General features: G+C 49.7%; 1 protein-coding gene across 1 annotated transcript; it reads right to left on the bottom strand.

Moving 5' to 3' along the window:
• Positions 1-2498: 2498 nt before the first annotated feature.
• On the bottom strand, positions 2499-16516 carry CHMP1B (charged multivesicular body protein 1B). Its single transcript, XM_069746134.1, has 8 exons — positions 16405-16516; positions 11198-11295; positions 10792-10938; positions 10407-10475; positions 9979-10086; positions 9731-9774; positions 5778-5850; positions 2499-3268 (listed from the first exon to the last, which is right to left on the bottom strand). The coding sequence occupies exons 1-8, from the start codon at positions 16418-16420 to the stop codon at positions 3224-3226; spliced, it is 600 nt and encodes a 199-aa protein (XP_069602235.1). The 5' UTR covers positions 16421-16516; the 3' UTR covers positions 2499-3223.
• Positions 16517-27006: the final 10490 nt, after the last annotated feature.

Here is a 27006-nt window from a genome sequence, read left to right as displayed (position 1 = left end):
GCAGAGATTTTCCAGTGCAGAGAGAGGAGTCATTCACCTGGCGCGAGATCAGAGGCGCGGGCCGAGCGGACGGGGGTCTTATACCTTATTTACATTCTTACATCGGACGCTTGGATAAAAGCCACAAACCCAGAGGTTAATTTGTGCAATTACGCTGATTGCAGCCATAAGTCTGCACGCCGTGTGATGTACCTGGGACAGGGGCACGGAAAGCTGGCGCACACTGGAGAGTAACACGGGGGTCACTTGAGGATTTAGGGGGGCTGTAAGAAATCATGAAAAAGAGGAGACTGGAAGGGCACTGTCCACCTTCAACAGCATCAGAGCCTAGTCTGTCCGAGGTGTTCCTAAGAAAACTGCGGCCATTACGGCCCCTGCAGCGATTGTCACCCAGCTTTTCTATGCTCCTGAGCGGGGGTCTAAGGGCTCACTCACAACTCTGATTTTATCACTTATGCAGAAGTGGATCTGACTTCCATCCATCTTTGGTCCATGGGTCCGATTTTACGGTTTCTCTCTTATGCAAAAAGATAAAAATAAGAACCCAACTAATCGCTCACGTGCAGTTTATTTTCTTTACAGATCTATTCAAGCTCAAAGTCCGACCCGTCTCCGTTATTTTCATGCAGATCATCGGTGACCAAATTAACGGCACATGGACGTAAAGCACCGATATGTTCGGGATTTATTGCATATTTTCTGTGTGGACTCGCATGCCAAAAATTAGCAGTTTCTAATCTGTGCGTTGCAGAAGTTTTCAACACCCCGAGACGCAGCCATGTCTGCATGTAGCACAAGCCGTAGATCTGCAGGAAAATCTGCAGCAAATTTGGTAAATCCAGTCTGAGAACTGACAGAAGTGCTGGTTATTTTGTCCCACGGCCGTCGTCCTGCAGCACCGGAGGCGGCGCAGCTTTCCCAGGTGCAGATAAACGCACACGACTAATAGAACTCCGCCACAAGGATTTCGCCTGACAAAAACAGTTACAAGCAGCGGCCGACCCGTTCTTTAACTAGTTTTTTTTTCTATAAAGAAAGATGGTTTAGAATTTTTTCTTACATTATTTTCCAGTAGAATCGCTTAACAAACTTATTTAAAAAAAATAAATAATGAAAAACCATCATAAATCCTTTCTTTCAATCCCCCTAAAATGAATCAATTATTTCATTACTCTGTTGCCGCCATAAGATGATGATGTCGTCATGGACCGGAGTGCAGAGACCGCAGGTGTAGGCACGACTCTACGGACCCCGAACCATCTGGGGAATAATCACACAGGAAATGTTTCCACACATATGCACAGGGTTGATTCCGCAACCAAATCAACAGGTGCAAAAAATTAAAAAAATCAGATCCCATTTGGATCAAATACAGCGTCCGATTTTTACAGATGCACTGCAATTCTTTATGACACTTGGATTTGTACGTTTTAATAAGTGTTGATATATCAGGACAATTCTTCACATCTTGCTCTGATCCTTTTATCAGAATGATCCATCACAACCTCTTCTGATCCCTTCCTCAATGATCCTTCACAACCTCCTCTGATCCCTTCCTCAACAATCCATCACAACCTCCTCTGATCCCTTCCTCAATGATCCATCACAACCTCCTCTGATCCCTTCCTCAATGATCCATCACAACCTCCTCTGATCCCTTCCTCAATGATCCTTCACAACCTCCTCTGATCCCTTCCTCAATGATCCATCACAACCTCCTCTGATCCCTTCCTCAATGATCCTTCACAACCTCCTCTGATGCATTCCTCAATTATCCTTCACAACCTCCTCTGATCCCTTCCTCAACGATCCATCACAACCTCATCTGATCCCTTCCTCAACGATCCTTCACAACCTCCTCTGATCCCTTCCTCAATGATCCTTCACAACCTCATCTGATCCCTTCCTCAATGATCCTTCACAACCTCCTCTGATCCCTTCCTCAACGATCCATCACAACCTCCTCTGATGCATTCCTCAATGATCCATCACAACCTCCTCTGATCCCTTTCTTAATGATACATCACAACCTCCTCTGATCCTGATCACCAGAACAATTCTTCACAATACTCCAACTTCATCCAGTGCTACTGGTCAGCGGACAGATCTCCCCACCAGATCCATGCTGTCCACCCATTCCTTCCACCTATAGTAACTTCTCTGGACCTGCAGGAAGAACGTATCTTATAGATTTATAGTCCATTTCCATTTGTTGATACCAGGGATAAAAGTGAAAAGAAAGAAGAAAAATCAACGACACCTTCTCTAAGCGCTGAACCCCTCCAAAAACTAGATTATTCGATGCTTTTGCTGCAGCAGACTGGCACGGAGGGCCATCATTAGATCTAGGAGATATTACAGGGGTGCATTAATTGTTGCGGCAGATCTCAGAGATTTTCTTTTCCATGGCTCCATTGCATAGATATGTCCCCATGACCAGGAGGGCGTAGAGCTAGAGACCACGGGACCCGGCGTAAATAAAGATGCCTCCGCAGACATAATGAAAACTGTTTATTAAAAGCTGCGCAGCAGAGAACGAGAGGAAAGATCAAGACACAGACAAAATAAATATTGAATCCGTACGTAAGAAGGCCCAGGATAGAGGGGTGAAGGAGGACGACGCGGAGACACACACGGGCGTATCAGAGAGCAGCCAACCATTGTTATCGGCCTGGCGGAGCCGGACAGAGCACACAGCAGAGCATCAATCACCCCTCCAGGACGCGGAGCGCAGCCCTGGAGATCATCCGGAAAAACAATCAATCAAGATGAGAAACTGCTATAAAGAAACATGGAGAGAAGCCCAGTAATTATAAGAAGCGTTCATTCACAGGATCGGAAGCCACCGGGCATAACCGTGGATCAGCGATGATTGCCGATCACACCACCAGCACTACCAGTACCGCAGCGGCCTGTGTATCTTAGTGTTCAGGCGTAAATGTTGCCATGTGACAAGGGGGAGGGGCTTGTACAGCTTTTAATGGATTGAAATTAAAATATAATTGGTGTATGATGAGGGAGGGGCGGAGCTGACAAACGCTGCCCCCTACTGTCTCTGAGCGGAACAGTCCTGTCAACGAGGCAGAGGGATCAAGAAGGCGATCGGTGAAGAAGTGTCTGTATGTGGAGTAACGATGCAAAAAAAAAAAAAAAAAACATATCCAGGTATGTACCACATATATACAGGTGAGGATGAAACGCACGTACGCAGGCGGCAGCACTCCTACACCTGATCACGTAGACGGGCGAGTCTCTGCGACAACTCATCCTGCAAACACAGAAAGTATAAGATCAGCAGAAGCCGCCACATTACATTATCAGCCAGTAACGACTATACAGACAACCTCCATAATCCTGTACCCCAGAGCAGCACTCACTATTCTGCTGGTGCAGTCACTGTGTACATACATTACTGATCCTGAGTTACATCCTGTATTATACTCCAGAGCTGCACTCACTATTCTGCTGGTGCAGTCACTGTGTACGTACATTACTGATCCTGAATTACATCCTGTATTATACCCCAGAGCTGCACTCACTATTCTGCTGGTGCAGTCACTGTGTACATACAGTACATTACTGATCCTGAATTACATCCTGTATTATACCCCAGAGCTGCACTCACTATTCTGCTGGTGCAGTCACTGTGTACATACATTACTGATCCTGAGTTACATCCTGTATTATACTCCAGAGCTGCACTCACTATTCTGCTGGTGCAGTCACTGTGTACATACATTACATTACTGATCCTGAATTACATCCTGTATTATACCCCAGAGCTGCACTCACTATTCTGCTGGTGCAGTCACTGTGTACATACAGTACATTACTGATCCTGAGTTACATCCTGTATTATACCCCAGAGCTGCACTCACTATTCTACTGGTGCAGTCACTGTGTACATACATTACTGATCCTGAGTTACATCCTGTATTATACTCCAGAGCTGCACTCACTATTCTGCTGGTGCAGTCACTGTGTACATACATTACTGATCCTGAGTTACATCCTGTATTATACCCCAGAGCTGCACTCACTATTCTGCTGGTGCAGTCACTGTGTACATACATTACTGATCCTGAGTTACATCCTGTATTATACTCCAGAGCTGCACTCACTATTCTGCTGGTGCAGTCACTGTGTACGTACATTACTGATCCTGAATTACATCCTGTATTATACCCCAGAGCTGCACTCACTATTCTGCTGGTGCAGTCACTGTGTACATACAGTACATTACTGATCCTGAATTACATCCTGTATTATACCCCAGAGCTGCACTCACTATTCTGCTGGTGCAGTCACTGTGTACATACAGTACATTACTGATCCTGAATTACATCCTGTATTATACCCCAGAGCTGCACTCACTATTCTGCTGGTGCAGTCACTGTGTTCATACATTACATTATTGATCCTGAGTTACATCCTGTATTATACCCAGAGCTGCACTCACTATTCTGTTGGTGCAGTCACTGTGTACATACATTACATTACTGATCCTGAGTTACCTCCTGTATTATACCCCAGAGCTGCACTCACTATTCTGCTGGTGCAGTCACTGTGTACATACATCACATTACTGATCCTGAGTTACATCCTGTATTATACCCAGAGCTGCACTCACTATTCTGTTGGTGCAGTCACTGTGTACACACATTACATTACTGATCCTGAGTTACATCCTGTATTATACCCAGAGCTGCACTCACTATTCTGTTGGTGCAGTCACTGTGTACATACATTACATTATTGATCCTGAGTTACATCCTGTATTATACCCCAGAGCTGCACTCACTATTCTGCTGGTGCAGTCACTGTGTACATACATCACATTACTGATCCTGAGTTACCTCCTGTATTATACCCCAGAGCTGCACTCACTATTCTGCTGGTGCAGTCACTGTGTACATAGATTACTAATCCTGAGTTACATCCGGTATTATACTCCAGAGCTGCGCTCACTATTCTGCTGATGCAGTCACTGTGTACATACATTACATTACTGATCCTGAGTTACATTCTGTATTATACTCCAGAGCTGCACTCACTTTTCTGCTGGTGCAGTCACTGTGTACATACATTACATTACTGATCCTGAGTTAAATCCTGTATTATACCCCAGAGCTGCACTCACTACTCTGCTGGTGCAGTCACTGTGTACATACATTACATTACTGATCCTGAGTTACATCCAGTATTATACCCCAGAGCTGCACTCACTATTCTGCTGGTGCAGTCACTGTGTACATACATTACATTACTGATCCTGAGTTACATCCTGTATTATACTCCAGAGCTGCACTCACAACTCTGCTGGTGCAGTCACTGTGTACATACATTACTGATCCTGAGTTACATCCTGTATTATACCCCAGAGCTGCACTCACTATTCTGCTGGTGCAGTCACTGTGTACACACATTACATTACTGATCCTGAGTTACCTCCTGTATTATACTCCAGAGCGGCACTCACTATTCTGTCAGTAGCTATTGGAAGTATTGTGGACAGACTGTCCCTCACAGCTTAGCTCTCATATTGGAAGGAGAGGCTGTCCCTTTTTCCTACAGATCATCAGAAGCTCTGTGTAGATGCTGAACATTCAGGGAATGCTGAGAGATTTCAGCTGTGAAGCTATTTAGTGGCGAGTGCAGCTTTGGAGTGTAATACAAGCTATTCTGCTTGGCGATTTTCCTTCCTATGATGGGATGTAAGTAATCACACAGGGTTACACTTGGGTCAGTTTCTCGGTCTCCTCCGTCCCTCCCTTTACCTGTTCTGTAGAAGCGACGCTGGTTCCTACTGATCCGGTCTGTCCCTGAGGAAGCTCCATGTTCAAGTCAAGGCTGGAAAAGAAGCAAGATGTGAACACTAAGAGAAAGTCCGGAGTCCGCGACAGAGACTACAAACAGGAGAAGCGGAGCGGCGAGCTGGAGCGTAATAAGAGTCTGATATCAGTCACATACGGTGTAATGTCTGGGGTTATATCAGTACTGGAGCGTTATAAGAGGGGCTGATATCAGTCACATACGGTGTAATATCTGGAGGTTATATCAGTACTGGAGCGTTATAAGAGGGGCTGGTATCAGTCACATATGGTGTAATATCTGCAGGTTATATCAGTACTGGAGCGTAATAAGAGGGGCTGATATCAGTCACATACGGTGTAAAGTCTGGGGGTTATATCAGTACTGGAGCGTTATAAGAGGGGCTGATATCAGTCACATACGGTGTAATATCTGGAGGTTATATCAGTACTGGAGCGTTATAAGAGGGGCTGGTATCAGTCACATATGGTGTAATATCTGCAGGTTATATCAGTACTGGAGCGTTATAAGAGGGGCTGATATCAGTCACATACGGTGTAATGTCTGGGGTTATATCAGTACTGGAGCATTATAAGAGGCTGATATCAGTCACATATGGTGTAATGTCTGGGGTTATATCAGTACTGGAGCGTTATAAGAGGGGCTGATATCAGTCACATACGGTGTAAAGTCTGGGGGTTATATCAGTACTGGAGCGTTATAAGAGGGGCTGGTATCAGTCACACACGGTGTAATGTCTGGGGTTATATCAGTACTGGAGCGTTATAAGAGGGGCTGATATCAGTCACATACGGTGTAATGTCTGGGGTTATATCAGTACTGGAGCATTATAAGAGGCTGATATCAGTCACATATGGTGTAATGTCTGGGGTTATATCAGTACTGGAGCGTTATAAGAGGGGCTGATATCAGTCACATACGGTGTAAAGTCTGGGGGTTATATCAGTACTGGAGCGTTATAAGAGGGGCTGGTATCAGTCACACACGGTGTAATGTCTGCAGGTTATATCAGTACTGGAGCATTATAAGAGGGTCTGATATCAGTCACATATGGTGTAATGTCTGGGGTTATATCAGTACTGGAGCGTAATAAGAGGCTGATATCAGTCACATATGGTGTAATGTCTGGGGGTTATATCAGTACTGGAGCGTTATAAGAGGGGCTGGTATCAGTCACACACGGTGTAATGTCTGCAGGTTATATCAGTACTGGAGCATTATAAGAGGGTCTGATATCAGTCACATATGGTGTAATATCTGGGGGTTATATCAGTACTGGAGCGTTATAAGAGGGGCTGATATCAGTCACATATGGTGTAATGTCTGGGGGTTATATCAGTACTGGAGCATTATAAGAGGGTCTGATATCAGTCACATATTGTGTAATGTCTGGAGGTTATATCAGTACTGGAGCATTATAAGAGGAGCTGATATCAGTCACATATGATGTAATGTCTGGAAGTTATATCAGTACTGGAGCGTTATAAGAGGCTGATATCAGTCACATATGGTGTAATGTCTGGGGGTTATATCAGTACTGGAGCGTTATAAGAGGCTGATATCAGTCACATATGGTGTAATGTCTGGAGGTTATATCAGTACTGGAGCATTATAAGAGGCTGATATCAGTCACATATGGTGTAATGTCTGGGGGTTATATCAGTACTGGAGCGTTATAAGGGGCTGATATGTTGTGAATTCTGTGGCTGAATTCACTCCTGTGGTCACAAGTGGTACTGCAGCTTCTGAGCTTCCTCCCTCAGGTGTTCTGGTGAGCTCGTTAACTGCTTCATTACTTAACTCCGCCTGTTGCTGCTATCCTTGCTCCTTGTCAATGTTTCAGTGTTGAATCTGAGCTTCTCCTGATTGTTCCTGTGACCTGCTGCTCTGTATAGCTAAGTGCTTTTTGCTTTTTGTTGTTTTTTTTCTGTCCAGCTTGTCTTTTGTTTTGCTGGAAGCTCTGAGACGCAAAGGGTGTACCGCCGTGCCGTTAGTTCGGCACGGTGGTTTTTTTTTTGCCCCCTTTGCGTGGTTTTGCTTTAGGGTTTTTTGTAGACTGCAAAGTTCGCTTTACTGTCCTCGCTCTGTCCTAGAATATCGGGCCCCACTTTGCTGAATCTATTTCATCCCTACGTTTTGTCTTTTCATCTTACTCACAGTCATTATATGTGGGGGGCTGCCTTTTCCTTTGGGGAATTTCTCTGGGGCAAGTCAGGCCTATTTTTCTATCTTCAGGCTAGCTAGTTTCTTAGGCTGTGCCGAGTTGCCTAGGTAGTTGTTAGGCGCAATCCACAGCCGCTTTTAGTTGTGTTTAGGATAGGATCAGGTGTGCAGTCTACAGAGTTTCCACGTCTCAGAGCTCGTTCTTGTATTTTTGGGTATTTGTCAGATCACTGTGTGCGCTCTGATCGCTAAGCACACTGTTTCTGGATTGCCTTCATAACACCTGTCATTAGCAAACATAACACTGATATCAGTCACATACGGTGTAATGTCTGGAGGTTATATCAGTACTGGAGCGTTATAAGAGGGGCTGATATCAGTCACATATGGTGTAATGTCTGGGGTTATATCAGTACTGGAGCGTTATAAGAGGCTGATATCAGTCACATATGGTGTAATGTCTGGGGGTTATATCAGCACTGGAGCGTTATAAGAGGGGCTGATATCAGTCACATATGGTGTAATGTCTGGGGTTATATCAGTACTGGAGCGTTATAAGAGGGGCTGATATCAGTCACATATGGTGTAATGTCTGGGGGTTATATCAGTGCTGGAGCGTTATAAGGGGCTGATATCAGTCACATATGGTGTAATGTCTGGAGGTTATATCAGTACTGGAGCATTATAAGGGGCTGATAGTCACATATAGAAGGATCTCAGCACTGCAGATGTGTAATACCTAGTAGGTTTATGGGGGGCAGAGAGGTTTCTACACTTCCCGTCACTTATGCTATAAAATAACACTCCAGTAGCCCCTCTCCAGCTTGGATGGTTGATAACAGAGAGTAATGGAGTGTATACATGAATTTATAGTTTGTCTGTCTTTGATTTTCAGGATTTGTCGGTCCGGTGCCTGTAGGGCGACGTCTTATATTACAGCTGCTCCTCTGGTCTGGGTGCAGCGTTATATTAGTACTAGATGGTGGCCAGATTCTAACGCATCGGGTATTCTAGAATATGCATGTCCACGTAGTATATTGGCCAGTCACATATGTAACTGGTTAAAAAAGACTTAAAATAAAAAATAAACATATACTCACCTTCCGAAGGCCCCTTGTAGTCCTGGCGCCTGTGTGCGGTGCAAGCGGCAGCTTCCGGTCCCAGGGTTGCTATGAGCGCAGGACCTGTGATGACGTCGCGGTCACATGACCGTGACGTCATGGAAGGTCCTTCTCACATAGCATCCTTGGCACCGGAGCCTGCCGCTTGCACTGCCGGGGACACCACGCACGTCGGAGGGTGAGAATAACGGGTTTTTTTTATTATTATTTGTAACATTAGATCTTTTTACTATTGATGCTGCATACGCATCATCAATAGTGAAAAGTTGGTCACACGGGGTTAATAGCTGCGTTAATGGAGTGCGTTACACCGCGGTCCATTAACGCTGCCATTAACCCTGGGTGAGGGCTGACTGGAGGGGAGTATGGAGCGGCCGCTGGGCACTGACTGCAGGGGAGTATGGAGGGACTAATCGGACTATGGCCGTCGCTGATTGGTTGCGACAGGCAGCTGGCGAGACCAATCAGCGACCTGCATTTCCATGACAGACAGAGGCCGCGACCAATGAATATCCGAGCCAGCCAGAGAGACAGACGGAAGTGACCCTTAGACAATTATATAGTAGCTGCTGTAATAATATTACAGGCCGCCTGCGCAGATCACCGTCACTCACCCGGCCTCATCCGCCATCTCCTGTAACAGATTGTCCACCTGGTTCTGTAAGAGAAAACATCACAATTCACAACCAGACGTAGTAATGTCTGACGCACCGAGTGCTACCAGCATGGCTGCTGGGATGACCAACACGGGTCCCCTGCACACACAGGGGGCGCTAGTGGTGCAGCGGAGAGTCAGAAGACCCTGGCGGCTCAGAGTACGGGCGAATCTCTCTACTCTCTTCAAGAGACCGCCATCTTATACCTGCGGCGTGGTCAGCGTCGTCGTGTTGCTCATCGAGTCTTCCATCTGCTGCGTCTGAACATCGAGCGTCTCAAACTGGTGCTCGAACTTATCCATGAGAGCGGAGATCTGCGGACAGAGGACAACGATAATTGAGACGCAAAAACTGATGTACACACCCGCGCCACTCACACGGCCGCTGCAGACACCCGCGCCATGCACACGGCCGCTGCACACACCCGCGCCACGCACACGGCCGCTGCACACACCCGCGCCACTCTCACGGCCGCTGCACACACCCGCGCCACTCACACGGCCGCTGCACACACCCGCGCCACGCACACGGCCGCTGCACACACCCGCGCCACGCACACGGCCGCTGCACACACCCGCGCCATGCACACGGCCGCTGCACACACCCGCGCCATGCACACGGCGGCTGCACACACCTTCTCCAGGTTCATGCTCTTTAATGTGGCGTCCATGGATTTCACCACTCCCGCCATCGACTTCGTCACCTGAAATAAACAGAAACAAATTAAATGGGCAAAATGTGGGCAGGGAGCATCCTGGGAAATTAAAAGAACACCACAAATCATGTATTGTTCTATGGATTTTATTGTTTTCTCTACTTCGATCCAGAGCAGCTCCACTCCGATATCAAAGATGTGACCAAACAGCTCTGGATGCAGCTCTTGATGTGACTGGAGCGTTTAGAGAATGTCTGCAGATTTCTGCTCCGCCCATCACGTCCTCACCCCTATCACATGTAAATGTTTCAAAGAGTCTGAATCCAAGAAGGGAAATTATTTCATAAACTCAAATGCAACCAACCTTGCCCATTGTGACGGCCGTCTGCACCCGCGCTGCCACTGCGTCCACCCGGGCACTCATCCGCAGGAAGTTGATGCCTTGATTCTTCTGGCGGATGGCGTTCTCCGCGTGTATCCTCGCAATCTCTGTATTGCCCTTCTGTATGGCCTGGGGGAGAGAGAAGAGGTGTAAGCAGTGACCTGTACAGACCACGCGGACCCCCGGCTACAGACGGCGCGGACCTACCCGGCTACACACGGCGCGGAGTCCCCCGGCTACACACGGCGCAACATTGTCTGTACGATCTGCTAACAAGATGAGCTGCGGTACCAGCCCCAACCATCTTGTGGCGCTGTGCTCCTATATACACAATACAAGGGGCACGGCGGGGGGTCCCGGAGCTCAGACCCCTCATTATACCTCTTACCTTCTTTATTTTGGCCTTCTCCGTCTTCTCCTCTTTATCGCATTTCTTGGCGTTCCGATTCAGTTCTTTAGCTGCAAACTTCAGGTTAAATAGATGTTCTGATCGAAGGGTTAAGGAATGAAATCAACCAGCGGAGACATCAGATCCGAGGCGCGGGCCCCAGCGCCAGACAACACAATCAATAATAACCCCGTCCGAATCACTGTCGCTGCGGGGGCCGAGCATCTTTGGAAAATGCCGCGTATATGGCCCCACACACCACATGTCTGGAGGTGTAAATATCGACTGTCCGGCAGGGTAAGGGTTACTAGACTATGACTACAGTGGGGGAAGGGAGCGGGGAACCCCGAGGAGCCGCAGCTGCGCAGATCGCCCTGTCCCTCTATTAATAGAGCCGAGGTGTAATAACCGGTTCACCCTGCTCTGCCAGCTCCTGCCCTGCCCCCACCTGCCGGCCACAGTCACATGACCCGCCCTGACATCACATGACAACATGCAGTTTACCCCAACACTGACCGCAGGGGGGGATACAGTGCATCCAAGAGGATGGAGGGGGGGGGGATACGGTGTATCCAAGAGGATGGAGGGGGGGATACGGTGTATCCAAGAGGATGGAGGGGGATACGGTGTATCCAAGAGGATGGAGGGGGGGATACGGTGTATCCAAGAGGATGGAGGGGGGGAATACAGTGTATCCAAGAGGCTGGAGGGGGGGGAATACAGTGTATCCAAGAGGATGGAGGGGGGGATACGGTGTATCCAAGAGGATGGAGGGGGGGGGGGGAATACGGTGTATCCAAGAGGATGGAGGGGGGGGGGATACGGTGTATCCAAGAGGATGGAGGGGGGGGATACGGTGAATCCAAGAGGATGGGGGGGGGATACACAGCACCCAGGACGATGGGGAAGGGGGGGATACACAGCACCCAGGAGGACAGGGGTGGATAAACAGCACCCAGGAGGACAGAAGGGAGATACACAGCACCCAGGAGGACAGGGGTGGATAAACAGCACCCAGGAGGACAGAAGGGAGATACACAGCACCCAGGAGGACAGGGGTGGATAAACAGCACCCAGGAGGACAGAAGGGAGATACACAGCACCCAGGAGGACAGGGGTGGATAAACAGCACCCAGGAGGACAGAAGGGAGATACACAGCACCCAGGAGGACAGAAGGGAGATACACAGCACCCAGGAGGACAGGGAGGGGGATACATGGCACCCGGGAGGACAGGGATGGGGGGGGGGGGGGGATACATGGCACCCAGGAGGAGAAGAGGTTTGTGACAGGCATTGATATGCTAGTGCAGGAGTATATATTCTCAATATTCCACAATAGGGAAAACAATCCACAAATTATATGGATATACCCTTTAACACATATGCAGGACTTTGTGAGGACTGCATGGAAAACAGCTGCGAATTCGCAGCCAAATCTGCAACGTGTGCACATAGCCTAACAATCAAGTTGAGGGGGAGAACCACACAAAACACAATCTCATGATCCACAGTAGAGTACATATAAAATATATTTTTTAACAGGCAAGGATAGGTGTGGACAAACACATAACATTCAGCACACAGCCTGTATAGTAGGGGCGTATCGGACCATAAGAGATTCCTTTAGGCTAACTGGACACATAGTAACATTAATATACATAGGTACAATCCGAAATAACAAAGTGTGACCCGTAGCTGCAGGTGGCAGGTAAAGCTTGCTATTCTTATATATTAGACGATAGCCTATTGTGGATCATGTCCCCTGACGAAAGTGCTTCTCCGAAATGCTCGTTGGGGGGCCTGCGGACCATTCGAGCCCCTTACTGGTGTACTGTCTCAGGTAAATAAAGTACTATATACTTCTCTGATTGTGGTGCTTATATATCTGGCACCTATGGATATATATTAGACGATAGCCTATAGTGTAAGAATTGCAAGCTTTACCTGACACCTGCAGCTACGGGTCACACTATGTATATTAAAGGGAACCTGTCACCTGAATTTGGCGGGACTGGTTTTGGGTCATATGGGCGGAGTTTTCGGGTGTTTGATTCACCCTTTCCTTACCCGCTGGCTGCATGCTGGCCGCAATATTGGGTTGAAGTTCATTCTCTGTCCTCCGTAGTACACGCCTGCGCAAGGCGTGCTACGGAGGACAGAAAATGAACTTCAATATTTCGGCCAGCATGCAGCCAGCGGGTAAGGAAAGGGTGAATCAAACACCCGAAAACTCCGCCCATATGACCCAAAACCAGTCCCGCCAAATTCAGGTGACAGGTTCCCATTAATGTTACTATGTGTCCAGTTAGCCTCTCATGGTCCGATACGCCCCTACTATACAGCTATACAGGCTGTGTGCTGAATGTCATGTGTTTGTCCACACCAATCCTTGCTTGTTAAAAATATTAACTAAAGCAATTTTATACGCACTCTACTGTGGACCTTGAGATTGTCTTTTGTTTGGTTCTCCCCCTCCCATTGATGGCACCTAGGAGGACAAAGGAAGCGAGTGGGGGGATACATGGCACCCAGGAGGACGGAGTGGGGGGGGGGGGGGGGAGATACATTGTATCCAGGAGGACAAAGTGGGGGGAATACATTGTATCCAGGAGGACGGAGTGGGGGGGGGGGGGCACATTGTATCCAGGAGGACGGAGTGGGGGGGGGGGGCACATTGCATCCAGGAGGACGGAGTGGGGGGGGGCACATTGCATCCAGGAGGACGGAGTGGGGGGCACATTGCATCCAGGAGGACGGAGTGGGGGGGGGCACATTGCATCCAGGAGGACGGAGTGGGGGGGGGGGGGACACATTGCATCCAGGAGGATGGAGGTTGGGGGGGGGGGTTGACACATTGTATCCAGGAGGATGGAGTGGGGGGGGGGGGGGGGAGGACACATTGCATCCAGGAGGACGGAGAGCGGATACATTTTACACGTCCTAATACAATCTAAGTGCAACATTTTTAAGATCTCTGTTTGTTGTCAGTAAAGTGCGTCATTTTGTTCTGACTAAATTATTCTCACAGCTGAGCATCTGTTACATTATATCAGTGCAGATATACAGGCTGCACAGTCCTCAGGAAATAATGGCTCCTCACCAGGTGAAAAATCATGTGAAGAAACTAAACTGTCATTTACCTCCATTAAATAACTGTGCAGTTAAATGCATTCTCTTCCTCTCTGTTGTCAGCCAGCAGTCCTCACTGCCCCCATAATCCTCTATTACAGATATATGACGTATGAGGGGACGCTGAGCGGCACACTGGGAAGGTTCAGCCCTCATGGCTACAGCCGTGCTCAGAGCCCGGGCTCCCATCACATGCGGCAGATGGAGGTGAGCACGGCTCTGCAGTGGGACATAGTGACCAGAACTCCACCGGGCAATAAGTGAAGGGCGCACCCACTTCACAGCCTACAGGGCCACGTCCGGGGGGGCCAGAGGAGCTATAGAGGCAAGTAAAGGGACAGTCACAGGGGTGGAGGAGCTATGGGGGCAGTCACAGGGGCGGAGGAGCTATGGGGGCAGTCACAGGGGCGGAGGAGCTATGGGGGCAGTCACAGGGGCGGAGGAGCTATGGGGGCAGTCACAGGGGCGGAGGAGCTATGGGGGCAGTCACAGGGGCGGAGGAGCTATGGGGGCAGTCACAGGGGCGGAGGAGCTATGGGGGCAGTCACAGGGGCGGAGGAGTTATGGGGGCAGTCACAGGGGCGGAGGAGCTATGGGGGCAGTCACAGGGGCGGAGGAGCTATGGGGGCAGTCACAGGGGCGGAGGAGCTATGGGGGCAGTCACAGGGGCGGAGGAGCTATGGGGGCAGTCACAGGGGCGGAGGAGCTATGGGGGCAGTCACAGGGGCGGAGGAGCTATGGGGGCAGTCACAGGGGCGGAGGAGCTATGGGGGCAGTCACAGGGGCGGAGGAGCTATGGGGGCAGTTACAGGGGTGGAGGAGCTATGGGGGCAGTCACAGGGGCGGAGGAGCTATGGGGGCAGTTACAGGAGCGGAGGAGCTATGGGGGCAGTTACAGGGGTGGAGGAGCTATGGGGCAGTTACAGGGGAGGAGGAGCTATGGGGGCAGTTACAGGGGTGGGGGAGCTATGGGGGCAGTTACAGGGGCGGGGAGCTATGGGGCAGTTACAGGGGTGGGGGAGCTATGGGGGCAGTTACAGGGGCGGAGGAGCTATAGGGGCAGTCACAGAAGTCAGAGGGGCTATGGGGGCAGTTACAGGGGTGGAGGAGCTATGGGGCAGTTACAGGGGTGGAGGAGCTATGGGGGCAATTACAGGGGTGGAGGAGCTATGGGGGCAGTTACAGGGGTGGAGGATCTATGGGGGAGTGACAGGGGTGCAGGAGCTATAGGGGCAGTCACAGAAGGCAGAGAGGCTATGGGGGCAGTTACAGGGGTGGGGAAGCTATGGGGGCAGTTACAGGGGTGGGGAAGCTATGGGGGCAGTTACAGGGGCGGAGGAGCTATAGGGGCAGTTACAGGGGCGGAGGAGCTATAGGGGCAGTTACAGGGGTGGAGGAGCTATGGGGCAGTTACAGGGGAGGAGGAGCTATGGGGCAGTTACAGGGGAGGAGGAGCTATGGGGCAGTTACAGGGGTGGAGGATATATGGGGGCAGTTACAGGGGTGGAGGATATATGGGGGCAGTTACAGGGGTGGGGAAGCTATGGGGGCAGTTACAGGGGTGGGGAAGCTATGGGGGCAGTTACAGGGGTGGAGGAGCTATGGGGGCAGTTACAGGGGTGGAGGAGCTATGGGGGCAGTTACAGGGGTGGAGGATATATGGGGGCAGTTACAGGGGTGGGGAAGCTATGGGGGCAGTTACAGGGGTGGGGAAGCTATGGGGGCAGTTACAGGGGTGGAGGAGCTATGGGGGCAGTTACAGGGGTGGAGGATATATGGGGGCAGTTACAGGGGTGGGGAAGCTATGGGGGCAGTTACAGGGGTGGGGAAGCTATGGGGGCAGTTACAGGGGTGGAGGAGCTATGGGGGCAGTTACAGGGGTGGGGGAGCTATGGGGGCAGTTACAGGGGAGGAGGATCTATGGGGGCAGTTACAGGGGTGGAGGATATATGGGGGCAGTCACAGAAAGCAGAGGGGCTAGCTATAGCAATAGCCATAAGGGCAGGCACAGGAGCTACTGTGACGGCTACACACGCACGGGTGTCGGTCCGCGCTCACCAGGCCGCGGGGAGGATACTCTCCATGTTGGACATGTCGCTCGGTCTCCCGGTCCGGTCTCTCAGGCTCTGAACTCTTCCGGTGATTGCAGCTCTCCACTTCCTGTTGTTACATGACGTCACCCGCCTCTCAGCCAGTAAGACGCCGGTCTGAGTATCGGGGGTGGAGCCAAAATAAGGGGCGTGGTGATGACGTTAATCAGCTGGTTACAAAGTGTCAGTCTTGTGACCATGAAGTCACACAGCAAAAGGGGGCGGAGAATAATCCTGTCACTCACAGAAGGGGCGGAGCCATATAAGAACGTGGTCTAAATAAATGTTTGTCTCCGCCCAGTCACATTAGTTTCCTGCTTGCTGTCACTGAATGGACCTGCTGCCTGAGCTCCGCGCCCACAGTGACCGCAGGAGGAGAGGACACTGGACGGAAGCACAGTGTGATCCTTAGCATGTCACTTCTTTTTTGTGAATCTGCAGCGTTTTTGTACCTATTCCATTATAGAAAACCGCAGGGGTAAAAAACGCAAAAAAACACTGCGGAATTGCACAAAAAACGCGACAAATCCACAGGTGCATTTTCTGCCAGGAGAGGCAGAATCCGCACCAGAAATTCCTAATCCTGAACGTGTGCACATAGCCTTATACTTTTGACATTAATGTTTCCTTAAAATGTGCTGAAAAGTGGTGAAAAAACGCAATCGGTCCATGTTTCCTCACAGCGTTTCTTGTGCGGTGAATCGCTAGTGATGCAATTCTCTGGCGGGAGCAGAGGCAGGACGATGGCGGAGACTAAGGACGATGGTGACACTGACGGCAGAGACACCGGGCGATGGTGGAGACACAGGACGGAAAAGACACTGGACGATGGCGGAGACTCACAACAATGATATAAGAGAGATGCCGTAAAGGGGCTACCAGGTACACATAAAATTGGCCATTTTTATGCGCTAAACTCTCTCATTTTTCATATTTCTAGTGCAGTAATGCAGTTCAAATTTCATTTTTCAAGTTTGTATGTTTTAGCGCTGCAGTGTGCTGCCTTATTTACTTAACTATATGCGAGTTCGCGACTCTGGGTTCAACACCTGTTCACACTGAGTCTATGTTTGGATGTGCAGGTCAGGTTTTTGAAATGTATTCTCTAGCCTTCTGATCGTGCACTCCGCCTTCTAGCCACAGGTGTTTTAATTACAGCAGGTCCAATACCCCTCCACAGAGAGAGAGAATTTTAGTCTAGGAAGAGGTTCCACATGTACCCATTCAGATGGAGACGTTTATTCTCAGCGAGGTAAAGCAAGTGTAGGACCTGGTATAAGAGAGATGCCGTAAAGGGGCTACCATGTACACATAAAATTGGCCATTTTTATGCGCTAAACCCTCTCATTTTTCATATTTCTAGTGCAGTAATGCAGTTCAAATTTCATTTTTCAAGTTTGTATGTTCTAGCGCTGCAGTGTGCTGCCTTATTTACTTTACTTCACAACAATGATGACACTGACGGCAGAGACACAGGGCGATGGTGGAGACACAGGACGATGGCGGAGACTCAGGACGATGGTGACACTGACGGCAGAGACAGGGCGATGGTGGAGACACAGGATGGAAAAGACACAGGACGATGGCGGAGACACAGGACGGAAAAGACACAGGACGATGGCGGAGACACAGGACGGAAAAGACATAGGGCGATGGCGGAGCCATAGGATGGAAAAGACACAGGACGATGGCGGAGACACAGGACGGAAAAGACACAGGACAATGGCGGAGACACAGGATGGAAAAGACACAGGACGATGGCGGAGACACAGGACAGAAAAGACACAGGACGATGGCGGAGACACAGGACGGAAAAGACATAGGACGATGGCGGAGCCACAGGATGGAAAAGACACAGGACGATGGCGGAGACACAGGACGGAAAAGACACAGGACGATGGCGGAGACACAGGATGGAAAAGACACAGGACGGAAAAGACACAGGACGATGGCGGAGACACAGGACGGAAAAGACACAGGAGGATGGCGGAGACACAGGACGGAAAAGACACAGGACGATGGTGGAGACACAGGACGGAAAAGACACAGGACAATGCCGGAGACACAGGACGGAAAAGACAGGACGATGGCGGAGACACAGGACGATGGCGGAGACACAGGACGATGGCGGAGACACAGGGCGGAAAAAAATGACGGCGGAGACACGGGGAGATGGAGACACAGGATGATGGCGGAGACACAGGATGATGGCGGAGACACAGGGCGATGGCGGAGACACAGGACGGAAAAAAATGACGACGGCGGAAACACAGGGAGATGGAGACACGGCAATGGCGGAGACACAAGACGACGGCGGAGACACAGGACAATGGAGACACAGGACTATGGCGGAGACACAGGACTATGGCGGAAAAGACACAGGGCGGCGGCGGAGACACAGGGCGATGGCAGAGACACAGAGCGATGGCGGAGACACAGGGCGATGGCGAAGACACAAGGCGATGGCGGAGACACAGGACGGAAAAGACACAGGACGATGGCGGAGACACAGGACGATGGCGGAGACACAGAGCGATGGCGGAGACACAGGGCGATGGCGGAGACACAGGACGATGGCGGACACAGGACGATGGCGGAGACAGGACGGAAAAGACAGGACGACGGCGGAGACACAGGACGGAAAAGACACAGGACGATGGCGGAGACACATGACGATGTCGGTGATACAGGACGATAGCGGACACGGCGGAAAAGACACAGGACGATGGCGGTGACACAGGACGATGGCGGACACAGGGCAGAGACACAGGGCGAAAAAGACAGGACGATGGCAGCGACACAGGGCAATGGCGGACACAGGGCGGAAAAGACACAGGACAATGGCGGAGACACAGGATGATGGCGGACACAGTTGGAAAAGACAGGACAATGACGGACCCAGGGCAGAAAAGACACAGGATGATGGCGGAGACACAGGGCAGAAAAGACACAGGACAATGGCGGACACAGGGCGGAAAAGACAGAGGACAATGGCGGAGACACATGATGATGTCGGTGATACAGGACGATAGCGGACACAGCGGAAAAGAGAGGACAATGGCGGAGACACAGGACGATGGCGGAAAAGACACAGGAAGATGGCGGACACGGCAGAAAAGACACAGGACAATGGCGGAGACACAGGACGATGGCGGACACAGTCGGAAAAGACAGGACAATGGCGGACCCAGGGCAGAAAAGACACAGGATGATGGCGGAGACACAGGGCAGAAAAGACACAGGACAATGGCGGACACAGGGCGGAAAAGACACAGGACGATGGCGGAGACACAGGACGATGGCGGTGATACAGGACGATAGCGGAAAAGACAGGACAATGGCGGAAAAGACACAGGACGATGGCGGAAAAGACACAGGACGATGGCGGACACGGCAGAAAAGACACAGGACAATGGCGGAGACACAGGACAATGGCGAAGACACAGGGCGGAAAAGACACAGGACGATGGCGGACACGGCAGAAAAGACACAGGACGATGGCAGAGACACAGGGCAGAAAAGACAGAACAATGGCGGAGACACAGGACAATAGCAGAGACAGGATTGCGGTGGAGACACAGGACAATGGCGGAGACACAGGACGATGGCGGACACCGACGGCGGAGACACAGGACGATGTCTGTCACAGGACGGTGGAGACACCGGATGTCTGTCACCGACGGCGGAGACACTGGACGATGTCAGTTGCAGGACGGCGGAGACACCGGGCGATGGCGGACAGCGACGGCGGGGACACCGCGGATGATGGTGACACCAACGGCAGAGACACAGGATGTCGTCTGATTTTATTATTATTTTAGGGGCTTTGTCGCTGTGTGCTGAGGCCTGTTCGCTTGTTCTCAGACGTGCGCGGCAGCGGAGACAGCGTCGTGTTACTGACACCATTCTGGGCAATTCTTATGCTTTAATAGCTTTTACTGCATTTTTTGGGACCTTCGGAAACAGAAAAATCACAATCCTGGAGTTTGGATTTTTTTTTTCTTGATAGCTGTCATGGGGTTACTGCAACAGAGAGGAGCCAAAAAGTGTCTGATTTCTCCTACTCCTGCACGGATTAGAACCACTGCACCTTCAGATTAAACGGTGTAAATCAGGGGTGTCAAACTGCATTCCTCGAGGGCTGCAAACAGGTCATGTTTTCAGGATTTCCTTGTACTGCACAGGTGATAATTTAATCACCTGCACACATCATGATTACAGCACCTTGTGCAATGCTAAGGAAATCTTGAAAACCCGCATGGTTTGCGGCCCTCGAGGAATGCAATTTGACATCCCTGGTGTAAATTTCTTTTAGCAGTGCAGGGGTTAATCTGCTCAGTTGAGAGCTCCAGCATTAAAACTCTCACCTGTGCACTGTTAGCCACTCCCATCTCCTACATAATCTGGGCCCTGGCTAGCATTCATTGTCAGAGTTAGCTTATGCTGCATGGCTGGAGGTAGTTGGTTATTTTAGAAGAAAGTGTTTGGATTTATCTGTGACTGCTGTGAGGTTTTGAGTGTGAGATTTTTCCCCTTCTTCTCCTACTTCGGTTTAACCCCATCCTCCACTCCCCAGTTCATTCCTCTGTTATATGTGAGTTTGTTTGGTATTTTTCGTCACTCCTGTTCGTATTACCTTGTTAGTCTGGTTGGTGTATTACGGTACACTACTGCTCCCCTGTGTGGGGGAAGGTTACAGACTGATGGCGGTTCAGGAGCTAAGGCAAGGTACGTGGCCTCTGCATCTTCACCATCAGAAGTAATCCATGGAACAGGGCGGGCTAGGGTGCCCCCTAGTGTTTGGGACAGGAAAGGAGCCCTTGGTCCTGGGACACCTGACACAGTCGTGACATTAGCTCTGACTTAAACCATTTTTTGTATCCATTATGGATTCTATCACGGCTACAGGGCAACTGCAGCAGCTCAGCCTGGAGGTGGCAGATCTACGCACTGTCGTTTTGCAGCACCCTAATACATCACCACTGTGTGGGAGTAGTATACGGAGACCCCTCACATGCCACCTTATACACAAGGGACCCTCACATACAGGCCCCTGAGCACAGGCTGCACATATGGTATATGAGTCGCTTCAGGAATATACAGTATATAGTTAAATATAAAGAGTTAACAAGGATTTTAATATCCCTAGAGATAAGTGGCGCCCGAGGTCCTTGTCAGACACCGCTGATCGCCTCTGCATGTAAACATAACATTCAGCAGCATCTCAACTACATGACTGCATGATGATTATTATCCATCTCTTCATTGGACAGGAGAGTACAATCTATTGCTCTCAGGAATCAGCCAGGTCAGAGCCACACTTCCCATAAAGCACCGCAGCACCATTATGGGCTCTGGGCTCCTTTAAAAAGAACCTTTTCCTCCCGATCAGTAGCGGATTAATAGTAACTGTTATTCCAGTTTATTTATTACACATCCATTGCCGCAGAGGATGTTGGGAAATTCCGTGTCTGCCGCACATTCCTGTCCACGGAAAAGAAAATCAGCGTCAGAGCGGTCGTGATGGTGACAGAGTCCTGAATGACTGGAGCCCACGGTAATGAGGCATGAGTCACCGGGGACGTCAGCAGCTCAGCCATTAATTCATTCATTCATGGTCCAACTTCTCCATTCACAAAACGCTGAGATATTTCATATAATGAGAGAGGAAGAAACATCACAAAGAAAGCGACGAGTAATGGAAAATAATGAAAAGCAAAACCTAACAGAGAGAAGTCTGCAGATGGCCACCAGATGGCGCCACCGTCACATAGACATCCAGTCTTATCATATTATACACACATATACTCAGTATACACATACAGTACAGACCAAAAGTTTGGACACACCTTCTCATTTAAAGATCTTTCTGTATTTTCATGACTATGAAAATTGTAAATTCACACTGAAGGCATCAAAACTATGAATTAACACATGTGGAATTATATACTTAACAAAAAAGTGTGAAACAACTGAAAATATGTCAACTTTTAACCCTTATAACTCCCTAACAAAAAAAAATGTTGGTTCCAAAATTGTGCTGATGTAAAGTAGACATGTGGGAAATGTTACTTATTAAGTATTTTGTGTGGCATATCTCTGTGATTTAATTGCATAAAAATTCAAAGTTGGAAAATTGTGAAATTTTCAAAATTTTCGCCAAATTTCCGTTTTTTTCACAAATAAATGCAGGTAATATCAAAGAAATTTTACCACTGTCATGAATGATAATTTGTCACGAGAAAACATTGTCAGAATCACCGGGATCCGTTGAAGTGTTCCAGAGTTATAACCTCATAAAGGGACAGTGGTCAGAATTGTAAAAATTGGCCTGGTCATTGACGTGCAAACCACCCTTGGGGGTAAAGGGGTTAAGAAATTAAGGTTAGTCAGTACGAAAAATTGGGCAAACTTTGAAAGTGTTCCCAAGTGCAGTGGCAAAACCATCAAGCGCTACAAAGAAACTGGCTCACATGAGGACCGCCCCAGGAAAGGAAGACCAAGAGTCACCTCTGCTTCTGAGGATAAGTTTATCCGAGTCACCAGCCTCAGAAATCGCAGGTTAACAGCAGCTCAGATTAGAGACCAGGTCAGTGCCACACAGAGTTCTAGCAGCAGACACATCTCTACAACAACTGTTAGGCCGGCGTCACACTGGCGTTTAAAACGGCCGAGTGCAATGCGATAAAACATCGCATTGCACTCGGACCAATGTTAACATATGGGGCCGCTCCCAGCAGCCGACTTTTTGACGCCCGTTTTCCTCGGTCCGAGACAATCGCAGCATGCTGCGATTGTCACCGATTATCGGATCGGACTCGCCAATGCAAGTCTATGGATGCGAGGAAAAATCGGATTACAAACGGACCACAAGTGTGACTTGCGATTAAATCGCCAGACTTTGCCAGGTGACAGGAAATTGCATCAGGCATTGCCAGGAAGCTTTGGCATGCTAATTACACTGGGAGAGTTAAAAAAACCAGGAACAACGCCTCCACGGATTCCTACAGCATGTCGACGCTAATTAACGTCGAGATGCTCATAGTTCTGGTCCAAGAGAGACCAGAACTATGGGACCAGAGAGATGCCCACTATGCCGACCGGGCATGCAAGGAGGCAGCGTGGAGAAGAATATGTTGCCAAATGTTCCCAGATTATGCAGACAGATCTAGGGAGGACCAGGAGAGAATTAGTAAGTACACTAATGTATTTATTTTGTGGTTTTGTCAACACAGTAAAATGTGCATTTTTGTAGTTTGAGGGGGGGAATTTAGCAAAAGTGTCCTCCTTGTCAGATAACCAGCTTTTTCTAAGTATTATGGCACATTGTTATGTGTGAATGTTTCTCCCCTAAATTTTGGGCCGCAATGTATGTTGTCCCCATTACTTTGCTATGCATTAATTACCACATTTTTCACTCAAAAATTGTAACATTTCTTGTTGATGTTTTGCCCCTATCTTAGCCAGTATATAGGTGAATAAAAACATCATCATTGTAGTTACCGTATATACTCGAGTATAAGCCGAGATTTTCAGCCCAAATTTTTGGGCTGAAAGTGCCCCTCTCGGCTTATACTCGAGTCAATGTGGGTGGCAGGGTCGGCGGGTGAGGGGGTGAGGGCGCTGAGGTATACTTACCTAGTCCCAGCGATCCTCGCGCTGTCCCTGCCGTCCCACGGGCTTCTGTGCTGCAGCTTCTTCCCCTCTTCAGCGGTCACGTGGGACCGCTCATTAGAGATATGAATAAGCGGCTCCACCTCCCATAGGGGCGGAGCCGCCTATTCATTCCTCTAATCAGCGGTGCCGGTGACCGCTGACAGGAAGAGCTGCGGCACCGAAGACCAGGCAGAGGGACAGCGCGAGGATCGCCAGGACTAGGTAAGTATAGCATATTCACCTGTCCTCGTTCCAGCCGCCGGGCGCCGCTCCATCTTCCCGGCCGGCGCCTCCATCTTCCCGGCGTCTGCGCTCTGACTGATCAGACAGAGGGCGCGATGACGCATACAGTGTGCGCGGCGCCCTCTGCCTGATCAGTCAGAGCAGAGACGCCGGGAAGATGGAGGCGCCGGAACGAGACGCCGGGAGCTGCAATCAAGGGAGGTGAGTATGTGTTTTTTTTTTTTTATTGCAGCAGCGGCGGCGGCAGAGATTTCTATGGGGCACAATGAACGGTGCAGAGCACTGTATATGGGCACAGATATGGGGCACAATGAACGGTGCAGAGCACTGTATATGGGCACAGATATGGGGCACAATGAACGGAGCAGAGCACTGTATATGGCACAGCAATGGGGCACAATGAACGGTGCAGAGCACTGTATATGGCACAGCAATGGGGCACAATGAACGGTGCAGAGCACCGTATATGGCACAGCTATGGGGCACAATGAACGGTGCAGAGCACCGTATATGGCACAGCAATGGGGCACAATGAACGGTGCAGAGCACCGTATATGGCACAGATATGGGGCACAATGAACGGTGCAGAGCACTGTATATGGGCACAGATATGGGGCACAATGAACGGTGCAGAGCACCGTATATGGGCACAGATATGGGGCACAATGAACGGTGCAGAGCACTGTATATGGGCACAGATATGGGGCACAATGAACGGAGCAGAGCACCGTATATGGGCACAGATATGGGGCACAATGAACGGTGCAGAGCACCGTATATGGCACAGCAATGGGGCACAATGAACGGTGCAGAGCACCGTATATGGCACAGCAATGGGGCACAATGAACGGTGCAGAGCACCGTATATGGCACAGCAATGGGGCACAATGAACGGTGCAGAGCACTGTATATGGCACAGCAATGGGGCACAATGAACGGTGCAGAGCACTGTATATGGGCACAGATATGGGGCACAATGAACGGTGCAGAGCACTGTATATGGGCACAGATATGGGGCACAATGAACGGTGCAGAGCACTGTATATGGGCACAGATATGGGGCACAATGAACGGAGCAGAGCACTGTATATGGCACAGCAATGGGGCACAATGAACGGTGCAGAGCACTGTATATGGCACAGCAATGGGGCACAATGAACGGTGCAGAGCACCGTATATGGCACAGCTATGGGGCACAATGAACGGTGCAGAGCACCGTATATGGCACAGCAATGGGGCACAATGAACGGTGCAGAGCACCGTATATGGCACAGATATGGGGCACAATGAACGGTGCAGAGCACTGTATATGGGCACAGATATGGGGCACAATGAACGGTGCAGAGCACCGTATATGGGCACAGATATGGGGCACAATGAACGGTGCAGAGCACTGTATATGGGCACAGATATGGGGCACAATGAACGGAGCAGAGCACCGTATATGGGCACAGATATGGGGCACAATGAACGGTGCAGAGCACCGTATATGGCACAGCAATGGGGCACAATGAACGGTGCAGAGCACCGTATATGGCACAGCAATGGGGCACAATGAACGGTGCAGAGCACTGTATATGGCACAGCAATGGGGCACAATGAACGGTGCAGAGCACTGTATATGGGCACAGATATGGGGCACAATGAACGGTGCAGAGCACTGTATATGGGCACAGATATGGGGCACAATGAACGGTGCAGAGCACTGTATATGGGCACAGATATGGGGCACAATGAACGGAGCAGAGCACCGTATATGGGCACAGATATGGGGCACAATGAACGGTGCAGAGCACTGTATATGGGCACAGATATGGGGCACAATGAACGGAGCAGAGCACCGTATATGGGCACAGATATGGGGCACAATGAACGGTGCAGAGCACCGTATATGGCACAGCAATGGGGCACAATGAACGGTGCAGAGCACCGTATATGGCACAGCAATGGGGCACAATGAACGGTGCAGAGCACTGTATATGGCACAGCAATGGGGCACAATGAACGGTGCAGAGCACTGTATATGGGCACAGATATGGGGCACAATGAACGGTGCAGAGCACTGTATATGGGCACAGATATGGGGCACAATGAACGGTGCAGAGCACTGTATATGGGCACAGATATGGGGCACAATGAACGGTGCAGAGCACTGTATATGGGCACAGATATGGGGCACAATGAACGGAGCAGAGCACCGTATATGGGCACAGATATGGGGCACAATGAACGGTGCAGAGCACCGTATATGGCACAGCAATGGGGCACAATGAACGGTGCAGAGCACTGTATATGGGCACAGATATGGGGCACAATGAACGGTGCAGAGCACTGTATATGGGCACAGATATGGGGCACAATGAACGGTGCAGAGCACTATATGGGGCACAGCTATGGGGAAATAATGAACGGTGTAGAGCACTATATGGCACAGCAATGGGGAAATAATGATCTATTTTTATTTTTGAAATTCACCGGTAAATGCTGCATTTCCACCCTAGGCTTATACTCGAGTCAATAAGTTTTCCCAGTTTTTTGTGGCAAAATTAGGGGGGTCGGCTTATACTCGGGTCGGCTTATACTCGAGTATATACGGTACTTTCCTTTTCAAGTATGTTCTGATGAAGGTCCTTTTCCACCCTTTTTTTTTTTGGTGGTTTAATCAATTAATTTTTTTTTTGTTTGTTTGC

Source organism: Ranitomeya imitator, chromosome 2 (assembly GCF_032444005.1).
Source record: "Ranitomeya imitator isolate aRanImi1 chromosome 2, aRanImi1.pri, whole genome shotgun sequence".
Taxonomy (NCBI): domain Eukaryota; kingdom Metazoa; phylum Chordata; class Amphibia; order Anura; family Dendrobatidae; genus Ranitomeya; species Ranitomeya imitator.
Note: the sequence above shows the minus strand (reverse complement) of the source record. Positions and strands in the feature narration are given on the sequence as shown.

What these genes read in the sequence shown, in the direction of transcription:
- CHMP1B (XM_069746134.1), bottom strand. An exon ending in AGAAGGCCAAAATAAAGAAG is followed by an intron (nt 10,939 to 11,197) that starts GTAAGAGGTATA and finishes TCTCTCCCCCAG; the next exon opens with GCCATACAGAAGGGCAATAC. An exon ending in GAGATGGCGGATGAGGCCGG is followed by an intron (nt 5,851 to 9,730) that starts GTGAGTGACGGT and finishes CTTCTTTTCCAG; the next exon opens with CCTTGACTTGAACATGGAGC.